Source organism: Macaca fascicularis, chromosome 9, assembly GCF_037993035.2.
Source record: "Macaca fascicularis isolate 582-1 chromosome 9, T2T-MFA8v1.1".
In the NCBI taxonomy this organism is placed as follows: Eukaryota; Metazoa; Chordata; class Mammalia; order Primates; family Cercopithecidae; genus Macaca; species Macaca fascicularis.
Window position 1 is genome coordinate 14079103 of NC_088383.1, and position 20725 is coordinate 14099827.

Consider the following 20725-nt stretch of genomic DNA (forward strand, 5'->3'; position numbering starts at 1 on the left):
AGATCCGAAGCTCAGAAGCAGAAACCCCCACTGGAGCCAGTGCCACGGTAGAAAAACGTAAGCTAGCTTAATTGGTGAATGGCTGGAAGTTCCGTGTGGACAAGCTTGAGAGTTGGAAACCCCTGGAGGGCCAAGTCTCAGAACTCTTATACTTTTGTGATTTTCACCTCCAGGAGTCTTGCCAGATTCTCAAGTGAAGACTGGAGAAAAATCCCCTCATGCCTCTGGGTGGGAGTAGCCATTTGGAAATATGGCAGAGCATTCTGTTCCTCTTAAAAAGGCCTAGTGTTATGAGAAATTGTTTTATCAAACCCTGTTGACCTGGAGGAAGGGAAATATCCAACCCAGCCCTGCATAGGCTTCCTCCTGTCACCTAAGAGGGAGTGGGGAGAAACCTAAGATGTACTGTTGAAGGTCACAGCCTAGAGGCACAGGCTCACTGAAAGACTGAGACCTTCTTATCATAGGATTGTAGAATGTTTCTCCTCCCCTCTGCATTACCACCACATCAGTAGGGCTCCTGTATAATAACAGAGGGTTACAAATGAAAAAACTGTGTGTCTCACATCTTATGTAAGAGGATATCTGTATGGAAACCCAAAGCAACAAGGAAGACAAAAACAGTAACTTCAGAGGACATTTTAGCCTCTGATACTTGTGGAAAAAGCAAATAGTAAACACATCCTAACTCCTGGTCAAATAAATGTAAAACTTCACACTAAAGGCCTATTTGCTCACATTCCTTTTAACCAGTGTATCTTGCCAGGCTTTCAACAAATATTGTAAGGCATCATAAAGACGAAAACACCCCACACCACTTGAAAAGACAGACCAAACATCAGAACCAGACTCAGTTATGACAGCTATGAGACTGGGTATTTAAAATAACTATGATTTATACTCTAAGGGTTCTAAAGGGAAAAGTGTTTAAAATGCAAGGAAAGATGGGTAATGTAAGGCAGAGATGGAAATTTTAAGAAAGGATAAAAAAGAAATACTAGAAATCAAAACATTGATGGAAATGAAGAGTGCTTCTGATGCACTCATCAGTAGACTGGACGTGGCCAACGAAAGAATCAGTGAGCTTGAAGAAATGTCAATAGAAACTTCTAAAACTGAAATGCACAGAGAAGAATAAATGAAAAGAACAGAATATTCAGGAACCGTGGGTTAATTATAAAAGTTATGCATATAATGGAAATACCAGAAGGAGAAGAAAACGAAGTATTTGAAGTAATAATGGCTGAGAATTTTCGAAAATTAATGACAGACACCAATCCACAGATCCAGGAAGCTCAGAAAATACCAAGCATGATAAATACAAAACCAAATCTATACCTAGGCATATCATATTCAAACTATAGAAAAGCAAAGACAGAGAAAATCTTGAAAGAAGCCAGAAAGGGGAAAAGCCTTACCTGTAGAGAGGAGCGAGAATAAGAACCATCAGACCTCTGTCCAGAAACCATGCAAGCAAGAAGAGAATAAAGTGAAATAAATGTTGAGCGAGAACAACCACCAATTTAGAATTCTCTACATATGGACATTATCCTTCAAAAGTGATGGAGAAATAGACTTCTTCAAACAGTAATTAAGAGGATTTGGTGCCATTAGTTCTTCCCTTCCAAGAAATGTTAAAAGAAGTTCTTCAGGGTGAAGGAAACTGATACATATTAGTATAATTTATATGCTAAGAGAGGAGAGAAAATTATATAAAATGCTCAGTTGAAACCATAAAAGGCAGAAATACAGTGGAAAACAATAAAAAAAGATTAAAGGCAACAAATAGAAAATAATAAATATGGTAGACATTATTCCAGTTATATCAATAGTAACTTTAAACATCAGTAGTCTAAAGATATCAATTTTAAAAGAGACTGTTAGAGTGGATTAAAAAAAAAAAAAAAAAAAAGACTAGGCCGGGCACGGGGGCTCACACCTGTAATCCCAACACTTTGGGAGGCCGAGACAGGTGGATCACGAGGTCTGGAGTTCAAGACCAGCCTGGCCAACATAGTGAAACCCTGTCTCTACTAAAAATACAAAAATTAGCCAGGCATGGTGGTGCACACCTGCAGTCTCAGCTACTGGGGAGGCTGAGGCAGGAGAATCACTTGAACTTGGGAGGCAGAGGTTGTGGTGAGCTAAGATCATGCCACTGTACTCCAGCGTGGGCAACAGAGTGGGACTCTATCTCAAAAAAAAAAAAAAAAAAAAAACAAGACCCAATTGTAAGTCATTGACAAGAAACTCACTTTTAATATAAAGACATATGTAGATTAAAAAGATGGAGAAAGATACATTATACTAACATTAATCAAAACAAACCTGGAGTAGATACATCAATTTCAGACAAAGAAACCTCAGAGCAAAGAAAATTACCAAGGATAAAGAGGGACATTACATAATGATAAAGAGGTCAATTCTCCAAGAAGACACAACGATCCTGAATGTGTTTGCACCTAACAATGGAATGTCAAGACATATGAGGCAAAAACTGATACAACTGTAAGGAAAAACAGATGAATTCATTAGTATAGTTGCTATTGTGGACTGAAATATGTCCCCCAGAATTAATATGTTGAAGCCCTAACCCCCAGTGTGATGATATTTGGAGATGAGACATTTAAGAGTTAATTCTGTTTAGATAAGGTCATGAGGGTGGGGCCTTGATAATGGAATTAGTGCCTTTACAGGAAGACACACCACGGAGCCCTCCCTTCCTGCCTCTCTGTGTGCATGCACCAAGGAAAAGCCATGTGAGGACACAGCAAGAAACAACTATCTGCAACCCAAGGAAAGAGCCCTCATCAGACTCTGACCCTGCCCACACCCTGACCCCTGACATCTAGTCTCCAGAGATGTGAAAAATAAATTCCTGTTGTTTGAACCACCCAGACTATGGTATTTTGTTATGGCAGTTTGAGAAGACTGACAGTCAGAGGCTTTAAAAACCCTCTGTAATTCACAGATACAAGAGATGGAAAACTAGTAAGGACAGAGTTGAACTGAACAACACTGTCATAGTTTGTGTTTCTTTTTTTTTTTTTTTTTTTTTTTTTGAGACGGAGTCTCGCTCTGTCGCCCAGGCTGGAGTGCAGTGGCCGGATCTCAGCTCACTGCAAGCTCCGCCTCCCAGGTTCACGCCATTCTCCTGCCTCAGCCTCCCGAGTAGCTGGGACTACAGGCACCCGCCACTTCGCCCGGCTAGTTTTTTGTATTTTTTAGTAGAGACAGGGTTTCACCGTGTTAGCCAGGATGGTCTCGATCTCCTGACCTAGTGATCCGCCCATCTCGGCCTCCCAAAGTGCTGGGATTACAAGCTTGAGCCACCGCGCCTGGCCATAGTTTGTGTTTCTATAAAGGAATGTGTGGGGTTGGGTAATTTATAAAGAAAAGAGGTTTATTTGGCTCACATTTCTGCAGACTGTAGAAGCATGGCATTAGCATCTGCTTTTTTTTTTTTTTTTTTTTTTTTTTTTTTTTTTTTTTTTTGACAAGGAGTCTTGCTCGCCAAGGCTGGAGTGCAGTGGTGTGATCTTGGCTCACTGAAACCTCCACCTCCTGGGTTCAAGCAATTCTCCTGCCTCAGCCTACCAAGTAGCTGGGATTACAGGCACATGCCACCACGCCTGGCTAATTTTTATGTTTTTAGTAGAGATGGGGTTTCGCCATGGGTGGTCCCAAACTCCTGATCTCAGGTGATCCACCTGCCTCAGCCTCCTAAAGGGCTGGGATTACAGACGTGAGCCACTGCACCCGGCTAGCATCTGCTTCTATGAGGACCTCAGGCTGCTTCCACTCATGGCAGAAGGCAAAGGGAAGCAGGCATTGCATAGCGAGAGGAAGGAAGAGAGAGAAGGGAGGTAGGTGCCAGGCTCTTTTTAACAATCGGTTTTCCCAGAAACTATTAGAGTCAGAACTCATTACCATGAGGATGGCACCAAGCCATTAATGAGGGATCCACCCCCATAACTCAGACACCCCCACTAGGCCCCACCTCCAAACTAGGGATCAAACTTCAACATGAAATTTAGAGGGGACAGGTATCCAAACTATATTAAACACTATCAGTCTACTAGATCTAATTGACACCTACAGAATACTTCATACTCTGCATATAGCAGAATTTACATTCTTCTCATGCTCATACAGAATATTCACCAAGATAGGCCACATTCTGGTCCATAAAATGCAGCTTAACAAATTTAAAACAATGGAAAGCAAAGTATGCTGTCACATCAAAATGTAATTAAATGAGAAATCAATAACAGAAAGAGAGCTGGAAACTCCAAAAATGCATGGAGATTAAACAATACACCTACAGGCCGGGCATGGTGGCTCATGCCTGTAATCCTTAGCACTTTGGGAAGCCGAGCAGGCAGATTGCCTGAATTCAGGAGTTTGACACCAGCCTGGACAACATAGTAAAACCCCGTCTCTACTAAAATACAAAAAAATTAGCTGGGTGTGGCGGTGTGCTCCTATAGTCCCAGCTACTTGGGAGACTGAGGCAGGAGAATTGCTTGAACCTGGGAGGCAGAAGTTGCAATGAGCCAAGATTGCACCACTGCACTCCAGCCTGGGCAACAGAGTGAGACTCCGTCTCAAAACAACAACAACAACAACAACAACAACAAAAAACACCTACAAGCAATACATAGTTTAAGGAAGAAGTCTCAAGCAATATTTTAAGCTAAATGAAATATAACCTATTAAAATTTGTGGGATTCAGAGAAAACAGTGTTTTGAGGGAAATTTGTAGCATTGAATATATATGTAGAAAAGAAAAAAGATTAAAATCAGTAATAGAAGCTGCCGCCTAGAAAACTAGGAAAGAAAAGCAAAGTACAAAATAAGCAGAAGAAAAAAATAGTAAAAATTAGAGCATAAATTAATGAAACAAACCAGGAAATCAACAGAGAAAACAGAGGCTGGTGGTTTGAAATAATCAATAAAATTGATGAACTTCTAGCCAGGTTAACTAAGAAAAAGAGACAAGATACGAATTACCAATACCAGTATACCAACAATGAATCATTGCCCCTTGAGATATAAAACATAGTACTACTTGCATTAGTACCCAAAAATGGAATACTTTGGTATTCCAGAGTGTTCATTTAAGATCTGTATGAGGAAAACTACAAAACTGATGAAATGAAAGGCAGATTAATAAAAGGTAAGCCGGGTGCAGTGGTTCACGCCTGTAATCCCAGCACTTTGGGAGGCCAAGGTGGGCGGATCACCTGAGGTCAGGAGTTCGAGACCAGCCTGACCAACATGAAGAAACCCCGTCTCTACTAAAAATTCAAAATTAGCCGGGCATGGTGGGGCATGCCTGTAATCCCAGCTACTTGGGAGGCTGAGGCAGGAGAATTGCTTGAATCTGGGAGGTGGAGGTTGCGGTGAGCCAAAATCGCGCCATTGTACTCCAACCTGGGCAATAAGAGCGATACTCCGTCTCACAAAAATAGAATAAAACAAATAAATAAATAGGAAAAGCATACGAATTTATTTAGCCATGTATGTGGAGAGAATCACAGAGTGATTACCCAGTATCCCAGTGGGGCCCAAATACTTACATAACCTCATGCCGGAAGGGAGGTGGGGATGGGGAATATGGGTAATTCTGTTGAGGGGTAGTAATTGATTACTAGGGAGGATGAATGGATACTTAGTGGGGGACAGAGACTGACTTGTAAATGTTTCTCTCTGGAAAATGAATGAGCCTGAGAGACATTTTGTAAAAAGGTTAGTCCAAGTCTGGTTACATTCTTGATTATCATTCCTGCAATAGACAATGAAATAACATGGGAGAAAAAAACCCTTGTTCTTCTTGGTGGATCTGTCAGGTCTTCGTGTGGCTAGGAGGAAAGTCTCTTCCAAGTCCTATCAATCTGTAAGGGCTTTTAATTCAAAATGCTCATTATGCCAAGGAGTCATATTTTGGGGTGGAATTCCTTGCACTTTTTTTTTTTTTTTTTTTTTTTTTTTTTTTTTTTTTGACGCGGAGTCTTGCTCTGTGCCCCAGGCTGGAGTGCAGTGGCGCGATCTCGGCTCACTGCAAGCTCCGCCTCCCAGGTTCACGCCATTCTCCTGCCTCAGCCTCCCGAGTAGCTGGGACTACAGGCGCCCGCCACCTCGCCCGGCTAATTTTCTTGTATTTTTAGTAGAGACGGGGTTTCACCGTGTTAGCCAGGATGGTCTCGATCTCCTGACCTCATGATCCGCCCGTCTCGGCCTCCCAAAGTGCTGGGATTACAGGCTTGAGCCACCGCGCCCGGCCTCCTTGCACTTTTTAAAATGCAGATTGCTAAGTGAAAGAAGCCATTCTGAAAAAGTATGATTTCTGTATGATTCCAACCATCTGACAATGCAAAAAGCAAACCTATGGAGATGGCAGTGATCGCCAAGAATTGTGGGGAGGGAGACTTCTAGGGCAGTGAAACCACACTGTAGGAGACTGTAATGGTGGATGCCATTGTCAAAACCCATAGAACTGTACAGCATAAAGAGTGAACCCTAATGAACTGTGGACTGTCATTAACAATAATGTATTGATATTGATTTATCAGTTGTAACAAATGTCCCACATTAATGCAAGATGTTAGTAAGAAGGGAAACTGTGTGTGTGTGGAAGGGGCTATTCGGGAACTTCCTGCTGATTTCTCTGTAATCCTGAAGCTGCTCTAAAAAAAAATTAAGTCTATTTTTTTTTTTAATGAAAAAAACTTTGAACTATAAGATTATTTAATATGAACACACCTAAAATTTATGTTTGCATCAGAAAATCAAGGTGGTTGTAAAGATTGGTTAACACTTCCATGTGACCCATAAGGAAAGGGCTAACTTGGATTATTATTATTATTATTATTTTTTTTTTTTTTTTTTTTTTTTGAGACGGAGTCTCGCTGTGTCGCCCAGGCTGGAGTGCAGTGGCCGGATCTCAGCTCACTGCAAGCTCTGCCTCCCGGGTTTTTACGCCATTCTCCTGCCTCAGCCTCCCGAGTAGCCGGGACTACAGGCGCCCGCCACCTCGCCCGGCTAGTTTTTTTTTTGTATTTTTTAGTAGAGACGGGGTTTCACCGTGTTAGCCAGGATGGTCTCGAACTCCTGACCTCGTGATCCGCCCGTCTCGGCCTCCCAAAGTGCTGGGATTACAGGCTTGAGCCACCGCGCCCGGCCAACTTGGATTATTTTTAAGGAAATAGTAAATGTATTATGCCATCATTAATTCAGTGGGGGAAAATGGATATGACACCTAGTTGCAGCTTTTATTTATTTATTTATTTATTTATTTTTATTTTTATTTATTTATTTATTTTTTGAGACAGAGTCTTTCTCTGTTGCCCAGGCTGGAGTGCAATGGCATGATCTTGGCTTACTGCATCCTCCGCCTCCCAAGTTCAAGCAACTCTCCTGCCTCAGCCTCCCGAGTAGCTGGGATTACAGGCATCTGCCACCACACCCAGCTAATTTTTCTTTTTTTTTATTATTATTATTTTTTGAGACGGAGTCTCTCTCTGTCTCCCAGGCCGGAGTGCAGTGGTGTGATCTCGGTTCACTGCAACCTCCACCTTCCGGGTTCAAGTGATTCTCTTGCCTCAGCCTCCTGAGTAGCTGGGATTACAGGCATGCACCACCACGCCCAGCTTTTGTTTTGTTTTGTTTTGCAAAACAAAACAAAACAGCCTCCCGAGTAGCTGGGACCACAGGCACCCGCCACCATGCCTGGCTAATTTTTGTATTTTTAGTAGAAACGGGGTTTTGCCATAGCAAGGATGTAGATGAGTAGATGGGTTCCAGAGGAAAGAGACACAGTCTAAGAGGCAGGATAATTGGATGCAGGGATGAGGAATTTCCCCATATTGGCAGAAGTGACAAGGAGAGGGGCTTAGCAATATAAGCCAGAGGCATTTGGGGGAAGGAGGCCTGAGGCCAACTCACCTTCTCCCCTCTCCTGCCTGTTTCACTGTCTTGCTCTGCACCATGTTTCCAAGGCCCTCCTGGTGATTCTGATGTCCTCTGAAGTATGAACCACCGCTATATATACAGCGACGAAACCTTCCAAAGGCAGAACATGCAATGCTGGGTCCCACCCCAGAGTCAGTGCTTCTGAGGCTCTGGAATGAGGCCCAGCATGCGAGTTCTAACAGGTTCCCGGGTGACACTGCTGCTGCTGACCCAGAGACCAGGCTCCAGGATGCACCACTGTCCTGCTGCAGTGACGTTTGCCATGTCCTTCCTAAAACTCTCCTTCCCCGGTGTCCTGTACCATCATTTTCCCACAGGCCCACCCCTTTACATCGGAAAAGCCCCGGGGCAAGAATACAGACATAGGCCCACATCTTCTATGTGTAAAATTTGTAAGTTTATAGGTAAAACTAACAAATCTCCTTGGAGTTTCACACTGTAACATAACAGCTTAAGGAGAAGTGGGCCCCAGCCCTGCAAACCCTTCTTCTCTTCCTACCAGTGTCAAAGGCGTGTGAAACAGAGCAACTCCATCTTGAATGGGAGCTGGGTACAATAAGGCTGAGACCTAGTGGGCTGCATTCCCAGATGGTTAAGGCATTCTAAGTCACAGGGTGAGATGGGAGGTTGGCACAAGATACAGGTCATAAAGACCTTACTGATAAAACAGGTTGCAGTAAAGAAGCCGGCCAAAACCAAGATGGCAACGAGAGTGATCTCTGGTCGTCCTCACTGCTACAGTACCGCCAGCACCAGGACAGTTTACAAATGCCATGGCAACATCAGGAAGTTACCCTATATGGTCTAAAAAGAGGAGACATGAATTATCCAGTCCTTGTTTAGCATATCATCAGTAAATAATCATAAAAATTGGCAATCAGCAGCCTTCAGGGCTGCTCTGTCTATGGAATATCCATTCTTTTCATTTTTGAGATGGAGTCTTGCTCTGTTGCCCTGGCTAGAGTGCAGTGGCGCGATCTTGGCTCACTGGAACCTCTGCCTACCGGGTTCAAGCGATTCTCCTGCCTCAGCCTCCTGAGTAGCTGGGATTATAGGCACCCGCCACCGCGCCTGGCTAATTTTTGTATTTTTAGTAGAGATGGGGTTTCACCACCTTGGCAAGGCTGGTCTGGAACTTCTAACCTCGTGATCCACCCGCCTTGGACTCCCAAAGTGCTGGGATTACAGGCGTGAGCCATGGCGCCCTGCCTATTCCTTTGTTTTCTTAATAAACTTGCTTTCACTTTACTCTGAGGACTCACCCTGAATTTTTTCTTGTGTGAGATCCAAGAACCATCTCTTGGGGTCTGGATCAGGACCCCTTTCCTGTAACACCAGGACTGAGTTCTGTGCAGCCTTTGCTGGCCTCTCTCCCAATTGTAGGGATACCCCAGACTGCTGTCCAAGCTCCCTTCCCTCACTCAACCCTCCACCCACACAGAATGGCCACTCCTTGGAATGACAACCAGAGACAGGGGCCCACACAGGTCTCTGAAGCAGGCTCAGGGCTGTCTGGGTGAAACATCCCAGGGTCCTAGGACCTAGAGCTTTGACCACATGGAGCTGCCCAGGATCCAGATGGATACATCCCCTTGGCCCTGGGACTGGTCATCCTGAGGGAGGGGTGCAGCTGGAAGAGGAGGAGAGCTGGGCCCTGCAAAGGGCAGGCCCAGGCCAGGGTGCCCTCTTGCCTCAGGCTAGGGCCGGTTCTGCTTTCTGATCTACCCTGACTGCTCCCACTTGGTTCCTGTCTTTGGCTTCTCTTCTTTGCTTCAGCTGCTTAACCCTCAAATGTTTGTGCTCCCCAGGGTTCTGACGTTTTGCACCAGAAGTTCTTAATTTGGAGAGGTGTCTGTAGATGGGCTTCAGGAGAACACCCGTATCCCTTGAAAGGGCGTACACAAACTTGAGTGTATGAGTGTGCATTTTTCTGGGAGGAAAAAACCCCCATCACTTCATTTTATATATATGTATTTTTTTGTAGTATTGAATGCATGATTTTAATAGTAAATAAAGAACCGCATTGATAATGATGCTCAATCTGTCTCAGATGTCATAACTGAAGGTTCAAAAAAACTGACCCTGTAACATCCCAAACACTGAAATCATAGACTATTCTAGTTGTGTTTTCAGTTTGGAAGATAAATACGTAATTCTAGAAATCAAAATTAAAAACCAGAACTTCATACCAGCTGTATTGATGTCCATTATTATCTCTGCCCCATACTCAGGTGAGGAAGAAAGCAGCGTTTTAAAAAATGGACACCTTGCTGCCAAAATGGCACAATGAACAGAATAACAAGTTTCTTGAAATATGAAATCTACATCAGTACGATACTTGTACTCATAAAGATCATTCATATCTTTCTGCAATGTCCGGGTTTCCGGCCTAGCCAAACTGGCTTGTAGAGAAAGCTCCTTTAATGCTGGCGTTCCCTCATATTCCTCCACTAAAGCATTGACGTCTCTAACATCCCACCCAGAGAGGAGTTCTCGCAGCTGCTTGGCATGATCGGCAGACCTATCAGATTTTCGACGCTTAATTAAGGTGGCAGGGCCAGAAGTCCTCCTTTTTTTTTTTTTTTTTTTTTTGTCTTGTGGTTTCTTATGGCCATGGTCAAGGCTATACAATTTCGGTTTGCAACCGAAATTCTCAGCCTTGCTGAGAATAGGATGACGTTCCTATCAAAGTCTACTGGGCCTGTGAATTTCCCCCTACCCTCGGGGAACATGAATGAAGATAATGAGATGCATTAGCACCCATTTTCCTCAGTCACTCAGGCATTCCATCTGCAGGTTCTCCAGAGTATAATCCCAGAGGCCGTTAGGAAGCTTCAACCCTGGATCCAGGTGCCTCTTTTCATTCATTTCTATGAGAACAGGGCCATTAGACTTTACTTCAGTGCATACCACTGGAAGTGTGAAAGACTGTGGGCAGCCAGAGACACGGACTGTACATTCTGTAAGAACTACACAGCAAGGATCCTAAAGGGTTTATTATACAGTCTGCCCTTCGTGTTCCATGGGTTCCGCAACCACAGTTCAACCAACCCGGAGGCTCCTCCCGCCGCTGCTGCTGCTGCCGCAGGGACCGCTGCCGTCGCCTCCCCCGCCTCCGCCACCAGCACCGCCGTGGGCACCGGGGTCAGCACCCCGCCCCATCCTCCTCCTACCGCCGCCGCTGCCCTCTCCTCTCCTCTCCTGTCAGTAGCTCAGGCTCCGGGATGGCTTCAGGTTTCCCTCGCCGCTATTTTGATTCCTAGAGGGAGCAGGAGGGACTCGGCCTCTTTCGTTTGTTTTTTTTTTGTTTTTTGAGACAGTTTTGCTTTTGTTGCCTAGGCTGGAGTGCAATGGCCAATCTCGGCTCACTGCAACCTCCGACCCCCGGGTTCAAGCGATTCTTCTGCTTCAGCCTCCCGAGTAGCTGGGATAACAGGCATGCGCCACTAGTCTGGCTCATTTTTGTATTTTTTAGTAGAGATGGGGTTTCACCATGTTGGCCAGGCTGGTCTCGAACTCCTGACCTCAAGTGATCTGCCCGCTTCGGCCTCCCAAAGTTCTGGGATTACAGACATGAGCCACCGTGCCCGGCCCACTTTTATGATATTAAAGGGCTCTGTGATAAACACCCTCCACCGCCCAAAAAAAAGGTTAAGGACCACTGCAATATGGGCTCTTTGCTTTAGATTTCATTTTAGATAGATGTTGATGACTGTCAGAGCTGTTCTTTTTTGGCCTTCGTTTGTATTCTCAGGAGAGTACAGACCACTCCTTAGAACCCCAGATATGGAGATCAAGCTGGGGTTTGGCTACCGTGCCTTTCTCATTCTGAAATAGAAAACTAAATCTATCTTCTCCCCTAAACCTGTTCCGTTCTTCCTGTGTCTCCTACTTCAGTGCGCAACCTCAAAAAGTACCCTATTGTGTAAATCAGAAACAGTCATCTTAAACCTCTCTCCCCATTCCCTCTCTGCTCCCTTCTCGCTAATATCTCCACATTCAATAGATGTTTTTAAAATATAAACTCAAGATTTTATTGTCTTCATAATAAAAGAAAACATGATAGAACTGGATCACTTGGCCATTTCTCTTCTTATCTCCTCCCAGTTCAAAATGCTTTGCATCTTTTAATAGCCAACATTCTCTTAGAGCTGCAGCTGGACTCAACGCACTCAAGCCTTAGCACAGTCTTCTGTAGTTTTAGCCTTTTCCCGGAAAATCGGCTTAGTTAGCCCACCATGGCCACTCTGCTTCCTGTCATAACACCGCTTTCCCTGGGCATACACAGAATCCTTGTCCTTCGTGAACTGTGTCACTTTGTGGGGTTGGTGCTTGCCACACTTCTTATAGAAAGTCCGGTGGGTTTTAGGAACGTTCATAATGTTTGTGTGAGCGCTATCGGCCTGGAAAAGCCACATTCAATGGATTTAAAAAAATCTCTTTGCCTAATTGTTTCTCAAACTCACCTCCACTTCTTTTCTCAACGTCACCACTATACTAATTCCAATAAGAAGTGCTTGATTCCTCATTTAAGGAAGGTTTGCGGGTTTAGATTGGTTCTGTTTCTGACTCCTTGCATGGAACTGGATGCAAAGAGGACCTGGACAGTCAAGGTGAAGAAAAGAACTTCGGAGTACTGATCAGAACTGGTCAAGGAATTTCTGCATAATGGCTAAGAATAAATCTATGATGAAGCTTTTTTAAAATAACTAGATGTAGTGATGCATTTAAACACACTTTTGCAACTTGATTGCTACAGTTCCTCTATTACTATGAATTTTTCACACTAGCAGCTCTCAGAAATGGTTTTATTCCTATTCCTGAGCCAATATAGATTTAAATAATATAGGCGTAAATAATAGGGCTGAGCTCATAAATGGAGCAGTAATACTCCATTAGGACACAGGAAAAAAGTCAACGTAGATAGCATCAGGACTGTTTATCTTCAGTCTTCCTAAAGTCGATTTTAATTGTTCTGACAATGAAAGTAGATAGTGGATAGAGATACGATCTTATACCAAAAGGATTATTAGTGGGGGAACTGCAGTACCTGAATAGTGTCTGCAAGGAGGAAAAGGGGGGGTGGGAAGACTCAAAGTGGTCATTTGGTCCGTCAAAGTCTCTTCTGCTATCAATCCCTTGAAATTATGTAAAAGCTAAATGTTATTCTGCATTTAGAAACTATGTTATTATTATTATGTACAAACACTATTTTTAAGAATGTAAATACATAAAGAGGTCTGCATTTTACTGCAAAAAATTCTGTGAAAGATATGGTCTGCTGATAAGTTCTCTTCAGCCCTGACGCCCCTTAGAAGTCCCAAAAATCTATGGACCAGGAATTACTCGGGAAATGGTGGTTTCAGTGTAAAAGATGTCATCTACCCTTTCGCTCACTGCACAGATGGTGAAGGGGAAACTGAGAGAGATAAGTCACTTCCCCAAGGCCAGACAGGGTAAAAGTGGACCGTATCTGTTTGGTCCTGAGCCCAAACATTTCGAATGGACACAAGGCTGACAAAGGAACAGTCGGTCCCAGAGCGTCAGGAGTGGGACTTGACCACAGGAAAAATACTGGGTGGGACGACTTAAACTTCCAGGCACCAGAGGGCGCCAGACACTCTATTTTACCTAAAGGAGACTGGCTGCTACCGACAGGAAGTGCCCTTGCCCTCAACAAAGAGGGCGCCCAATGACGTAAACCAATCCGATTGCTCTGCGCGAGGGCCTGGGGTTCGCTGACGTAGCCAATCAGTGTGGTCCCACAGCCGCGTGCGTGTGACGTCAAGGCAGGGGCGGAATCCGGTTGGAATTTTGGCGGGTTAGTCTGTGGACCAAGAAGGCGTCCCGGCACCGGGTGAGGAGCGCAGACCCCAGGCATGCGGGTGATCCTCGGGCGGCGGGGCCGGGGCCGCCTCGCATGTCTGTGCGCGGGGTGCAAGGGATCTGAGGGCGAGAGGCGCGGGGTCTTGGGAGCTCGGGTGGGCGCGATCTGGATTTGGCGGCAGCTCGGGACCGCGCGGGGCTGGCATGGCCGGGCCGGGGGCTGGGAGTCGCCGGCCGTCTACTAAGGAACCGGGTTCTTCTTTTTAAAAGCAGCCTTTTAAGTGCTTGCCAAGTGCCTGCCGCCTGGGCTTGCTTTTATTCATTGATTCATTCATTGATTTCTTGTAGTCATGATTTGCTAATGATTATTGAACGCAGATGATGTGCAGGGCTGGGATCACATTTACGCTGCCTTCACGGCGCTTACAGTTTAAAGGGACGAGCAGGCAATAAACAAATGCACGACAGTGGACGACTCAGGGTCGTCCAGAAAGTCTCAGAAAGATGAATAAGTGGAGACTGAAGGGCGATAAGGACCTGGGGGGAGCTTTCTTCTGACAGAGCCTGAGACCTCAAAGCAACTTAGTGTGTTCCAGAAAGTGGAAACGGGCTGGCCCGGCTGGAGCATTGTTTTGGGTGTCTGGGTGGGTAGAATTGGACGTGGTGGATTGTGGAAAAGGTAAGGGAGTAGAAAGCTTGGAAAGGGAGAGAGAATATGTATCATTGCCTCGCAGGCTTTGCAGATTTTGTTCTAAGGGCAATGAAAAATCATTAATTTCAACGAAGGGACCCCCATGATCTGATTTATGTTCCTAAAAGGTTACTAAGGAAAGGGAAGGTTGCTGTGGCTGTTGTATGGAGAATAGATTGCAGGGGGACAAAGAGACCAGCATAGAAAGCTAACACAGTCATCGGGTGAAAGGTTGATGGTGGCTTGGCCTAGGGTTCTGGCAGTGAAGTTGGAGAGAAGTGGTAGATTTGAGCAGTGTTTTGGAGATGGAACCACAGTACTTGTCAGTGGCCCTGGATTTGAGGGCGAGGGAGGGTGCACAGTTTCATTTTGGGGGAAGGCGAGGCAGGTTATAGACTTGAACAAGACAGTTTGCTCCTAACCCTCAGGAAGCTTACTGTCCAATAGATTCCCCAGTAGATAGCCCAGTGTGTGGCACATGAGGGGGCCGTGGAAATGTTTGTTGAATGAATTTTTTAAAAACGACCAGCCGTGGTGACTCACGCCTGTAATCCCAGCACTTTGGGAGGCCCAGGTGGGCGAATCACGGAGACCAGCCTGGCCAAGACGGTGAAACCCTGTCTCTACTAAAAATACAAAAAATTAGCTGGGTGTACTGGCAGGCGCCTGTAATCCCAGCTACCTGGGAGGCTGAGGCAGGAGAATCACTTGAACTCGGGAGGCGGAGCTTGCAGTGAGCCGAGATCGCGCCACTGCACTCCAGCCTGGGCGACAGCGTGAGACTACATCTCAAAAAAAAAAAAAAAAAAAGCCCGCGCGCGCGCGCGGTCGCTCACGCCTGTTATCCTAACACTTTGGGAGGTCGAGGCGGGCGGATCATAAGGTCAGGAGATCGAGATCATCCTGGCTTAAAAGGTGAAACCCCGTCTCTACTAAAAATAGAAAAAATGAGCCCGGCCTGGTGGCAGGTGCCTGTAGTCCCGGCTACTCGGGAGGCTGAGGCAGGAGAATGGCGTGAACCCGGGAGGCGGAGTTTGCAGTGAGCCGAGATTGCGCCATTGCCCTCCAGCCTGGGTGACAGAGACTCTGTCTCAAAAAAGAAAAAGCGCCTTTGGGAGGTCAAGGCAGTCGAATCACTTGACGTCAGGAATTCAAGACCAGCCTGGGCAACATGGCAAAACTCTGTCTCTACAAAAAACTCAAAAATTAGCCGGGTGTGGTAGCGCACACTTGTAATCCCAGCAACTTGGAAGGCTGAGGCAGGAGAATCGCTGGAGCCTGGGAGGCGGAGGTTGTAGTGAGCGGATGGCACCATTGCACTCCAGCCCCAGCGACAGAGCAAGATCCTGTCTAAAAAAAGAAAAGAAAGCACCGTAATCACTGTAATTAGTTCTTTGACATTGAACTTGCCAAAGAGCACATGTAAGTTAAATAAGAGCCTAGAAAAATTTATCCTTTTTTTCTTGCAGTTTAAAAAATCTTCTTAAATGAAAAGAGAAGTGCACAGAGTGATACAACTTTGTCTTAATTAGCTGTGCTGTTTCTCTGTGCTTTGCTGACAGTATTGAATCAAAATCATGATTGTCACTAAGGCTGCGACTAAGCAGAATCACACAGTAAGCTGCCGTGGATAATGCAGATGTCAGGTGTGTTACAGTGAATAAAATGAGAGAATAGCCTAATTTAGATCGACCCCAATAATTCGTGTGTGTGTGTCATTTTTTAAAAAGAGACCAGGTCTTGCTATGTGACCAGGCAGGTCTCAAACTTCTGGCCTCAAGTGATGCGCCCATCTTAGCTTCCCAAAGTGCTGGTATTACAGGCGTTGAGCCACCGTGCCCAGCCAACCCCAATAGTTCTTCCTCATAATTGATCTCATCCATGTAATTTAGTGCGATACAAACTGCTCTGCATCTCAGTGAATTTCTGTAACCTCAGTTTAAAGACAAGTAAAAGTGAGCTGGTTACATCCAGGGAGGGAGATGGCATTGGTGGTGTGGAGAGAGGAGGCGAGACGTGGTCAGATTCTGGATGAATTCTGAGGTTAGAGCCCAGAGGAGTGGTAGGATTCTGGGTTTGTTGGAGGTGTGTGTTGTGAGTGAAAGAGAAGAATCGAAAGTGACGTTTCTAATATTGATTTCACACAGACAAGATTCTACATTGCTCATCTCCTGGGCACCTGAGCCTCCTTTGAAGTTTCCTGTCACAACTGTCCTCTTGACGGCATGGATGGTAAGGCCTGGCAATTTTCTGTTTCTCTGTTTCAAGGAAAACTACCCTTTTGTCCATGGACTTGTTATTTATTCCACTTGTGAAATGGTGAAAATGCTCCCCAGCCCTCAGGTATTGTCTTAGAGGTTCTGAAGCAATCTCACATCTCACAGAGGTCACTGAATGTTACTTGCTTTTATCAGATGAGATTTCTTCTGGCAACAGTGATTGTCTTTCATAATTACAATAGCTGGTAGGTGTACAGTGGGCCAGGCACTGCTCCAAGATTCTTATGGAAATTAACTGATTCAGTCCTCGGGCAAACATATTTTATAGGCAGGAAAACAGGGATGTTTAGTAACTTGTCACAGTTCAAGCTGGCAGAGCAGGGCTTTAAACCAGGCAGTCTGACTTCAGAATTTACATTTGATAATGAAATCTGTTGAAGCGATTTTAGTGTAGCACTGACTTAAATTCTTATTAATATAATCCTTTCTAATTTTGTTCATTTTGCAAGGGGTGTATACAAAATGTTTACCTAGAAAAGAGATGTTGCACTAATTAGCAATCATCTAAAATGATTGTACTGGGCCGGGTGCAGTGGCTCACACCTATAATCTCAGCACTTTGGGAGGCCGGGGTGGTAGGATTGCTTGAGCCCAGGAGTTCAAGACCAGCCTGGGCAATAGAGTGAGACCTCATTTCTATTTTTAAAAAATTAAAATGATTGTGCTGGTTGTGAAGAGATCTAGTTGCATAATTGAACTCATAATCTGAAACTGGATTTTTTTAAAAAATTCAAACGTATTACACTTTGCCCTTTAAAAAAAAACTTGAAATTCCTCACACTGTGATGCACAGTGGCCCTCCGTTGCCCCTGAGAGATGCGTTTCAACACTCCCAGCCGATGCCTGAAACCGAGGATGGTACGAAACCCTAGGCATGCTGCGTTTTTTCCTGTACATACATACCTGTGATAAAGTATAATTTATGAATTAGGCCATAACAATAACAATAGTAAAATGGACAACATAATAAAATGGAACAATTATGACAATATACTGTAATAAAAGTTATGTGAATGTGGTCTCTCTCTAAAGTATCTATTGCACTCTCAAAATATCCATTATACTGTCCTCAACCACAGTGACCATGGAAAATCAAAACCACAGAAAATAAACCCTCAGATAAGAAGTTATTCCTGGCCGGGTGCGGTGGCTCAAGCCTGTAATCCCAGCACTTTGGGAGGCCGAGGCGGGTGGATCACGAGGTCAGGAGATCGAGACTATCCTGGCTAACACGGTGAAACCCCGTCTCTACTAAAAATACAAAAAACTAGCCGGGCGTGGTGGCGGGCGCCTGTAGTCTCAGCTACTCGGGAGGCTGAGGCGGGAGAATGGCATGAACCCGGGAGGCGGAGCTTGCAGTGAGCCGAGATCACGCCACTGCACTCCAGCCTGGGAGACACAGCGAGACTCCGTCTCAAAAAAAAAAAAAAAAAAAAAAGTTATTTCTTATGTGAAACTCATTGCCCGATGGTATCATGGTAGTTTCCTGTTTCTTAAAATTGGCAAATTGCCTACAGAGCAGGTTATATAATACAAAGCATCACTTTTTGCTATGAGATTGACATGAAAATAGGAAGTGAATGGATACATGTTCTCTAAGAAATCATAGTATCTATCTGGAAACAGTATAGGTCAAGAAAAAAAAAATCATAATGTTTAGGCCAGGAGTGGTGGCTCATGCCTGTAATCCCAGCACTTTGGGAGGCCAAGGTGAGTGGATCACCTGAGGTCAGGAGTTCGAGACCAGCCTGGCTAGCATGGTGAAACCCCATTTCTACTAAAACTACAAAAATTAACCTGGTGTGGTGGCATATGCCTGTAATCCCTGCTACTCAGGAGGCTGAGGCTGGAGGATCGCTTGAATCTGGGAGGCAGAGGTTGCATTGAGTCGAGATCCTACCACTGCACCTCCAGCCTGGATGACAGAGCGAGACCCCGTCTCCAAAAAAAAAAAAAGAGGAAAAAGAAATCGTAATGTTTAGTAAGAAAATCTCATTTGATTGGCATGGGTTCACAATTTGGCCGGTGTAGAGGAAATTGGAAAGTGTATGGTACTTAGGATATACTGTTGATCAATGTTCCTGCTTATATTTTAGTGGAGGAAGCAAGATAACAAAACAATAAATGGGTAGTTAGTAGATGGGAGACACTGCAATGTATTTGTATGCTGACAGGAGTGCTTCCGAGGAGAGGGAGAAATTGGGGATGCAGGAGCCAGAGAGGTGGTAATTGTAGAATGAAGTCTTGAGAAGCTGAGGAGTGGGACCCAGTGTAAGAGTGGAAGTGGAAGAATTGGCTGAATAGCACGAGATACTTAGTCCTAGGAGGGAAAGCAGAGAAGATACGTTCACAGTTGGGAGTGAAGGATGAGGAAGTCTGATTGCATCTATTTTTTCCGTAAAATAGAAGCCAAGGGCTGGGCGCTGTGGCTCACGCCTATAATCCCAGCACTTTGAGAGGCCAAGGCAGGTGGATCGCCTGAGGTCGGGAGTTTGAGACCGGCCTGATTAACATGGAGAAACCTCTGTCTTTACTAAAAATACAAAATTAGCCAGGCATGTTGGCGCATGCCTGTAATCCCAGCTACTCGGGAGGCTGAGGCAGGAGAATCACTTGAACCCCGGAAGTGGAGATTGCAGTGAGCCGAGATCACGCCATTGCACTCCAGCCTGGGCAACAGGAGCAAAACTCTGTCTCAAAAAAAATGAAAAATAAAAAGATTATTTGATTATCTACTCTGAACAAGATCAGCAGCTAAGAGTAAAGAGTGGGGAGTGGGCATAGGAGGTTTGAGGAGAGAGTGTGAAGTGGTCAGAGCCTGGGAAAGCGAATGGATTGGGGAAGTGTGGGAATCTTTAAGCAGTGCTGAATGCCTGTTTGTTATGGGTGTGCAAAAATTTAAAGTTAGCTAAGGGTCTTGTTGATCATGCCTGTAGTCCCAGCACTTTAGGAGGCAGAGGCAGGAGCATCACTTGAGGCCAGGAGTTCAAGACCAGCCTGGGCAACATGGCAAAACCCCATCTCTACAAAAAAAAATTTAATAAGCTGGGCATGGTGGTGTGCACCTCTAGTCCCTGCTGCTTGGGAGGCTAAGGCAATAGGATCGCTTGAGCCCAGGAGTTTGAGGCTACAGTGAGCTAAGATCACGACACTGCACTCCAGCCTGGGTGACCTTGTCTTGAAAAAATAATAAATAAACAAAAAAGACCAGTCAGCCTGGTAGCGAGTCTTTCTCCAGGACCATTCACCAGACAGGGAACTGAGTCTCTAGAAGGCAGTGATGATGGTGTTGAACATGGATCCACAGGGAGGGCATTAGGGGCAGGGGGTGATGGACAGGAAGCACATTGTAGGTAGGCTGATGGATTAGACATGTGGATGAAGCTGAAGAGCTGCTGGGTGTGAATACTAGAGTGAGCAGGCTGAAAGGATGGGAAGTGGGATCGCAGAGGGACGCTCAGAGGTCAGTTGTGCTTTGCTGTGATGAGTTGGAGTCATTATGGGAGTGGGTAGCTAAGATGGGCGGTGGATGAGAAACCCAGCGACCAAGATGTGGGCTGGATCATCCTTGTGGGGGTTGAAGTGCCCCAGGAGGGGGAGAGCAGTAGAGATGGAGGGAGGACCGGGGGGCATTGCATGATACACACACGATGATCAGCGCATGACAGTGCCATGAGGGGTTCTTGAGGCCAGAATCTGGTGTCATGAACTTCAGAGAGCTGTGATCTGGAAGAAGAGTGAATCGTTCCAAAGTGACAGTGATAAAGAAGACATCAGGACCCTGAAGTTGATCAACAAATAATGACTGCATGCCTAATACGTGCCGAACACTATTCCAGACATTGCCATGTGAGGTGTGAACTATTAAACGCTTTCCATTCAAGAGGGTTTCAGGGGTAGCCAGATTTCTGTTGTAAGAGCCACTGGGGATCCGGGAAACGTGCTGGTAGTAGAT

The 20725-nt window shown here is 45.2% G+C and overlaps 2 protein-coding genes across 17 annotated transcripts in view; both read left to right on the forward strand.

Annotated features, from left to right (window-relative positions):
- OPTN (optineurin) overlaps positions 1 to 10014 on the forward strand; it is a 54538-nt gene extending 44524 nt beyond the window's left edge. For 5 of the 8 annotated variants that reach the window (XM_074001032.1, XM_074001043.1, XM_074001045.1 and 2 more), the window contains one exon: positions 2697 to 2893. The gene's annotated coding sequence lies outside the window, so the exon portion shown is untranslated. Of the gene's footprint in view, positions 1 to 2696; positions 2894 to 9782 lie in introns of those variants that run through there. The other 3 variants (XM_065520284.1, XM_074001033.1, XM_074001042.1) reach the window with 1 other exon arrangement.
- Positions 1 to 20725, forward strand: part of MCM10 (minichromosome maintenance 10 replication initiation factor) — a 72858-nt gene that overhangs the window by 7734 nt on the left and 44399 nt on the right. For 2 of the 9 annotated variants that reach the window (XM_015455555.4, XM_074001030.1), the window contains exons 1-2: positions 13779 to 13859; positions 16639 to 16723. In XM_015455555.4, the coding sequence (XP_015311041.3) occupies positions 16717 to 16723 (7 nt within the window). In that variant the 5' untranslated portion in view covers positions 13779 to 13859; positions 16639 to 16716. Of the gene's footprint in view, positions 1 to 13778; positions 13860 to 14232; positions 14480 to 16638; positions 16724 to 20725 lie in introns of those variants that run through there. The other 7 variants (XM_015455553.4, XM_005564641.5, XM_015455556.4 and 4 more) reach the window with 4 other exon arrangements.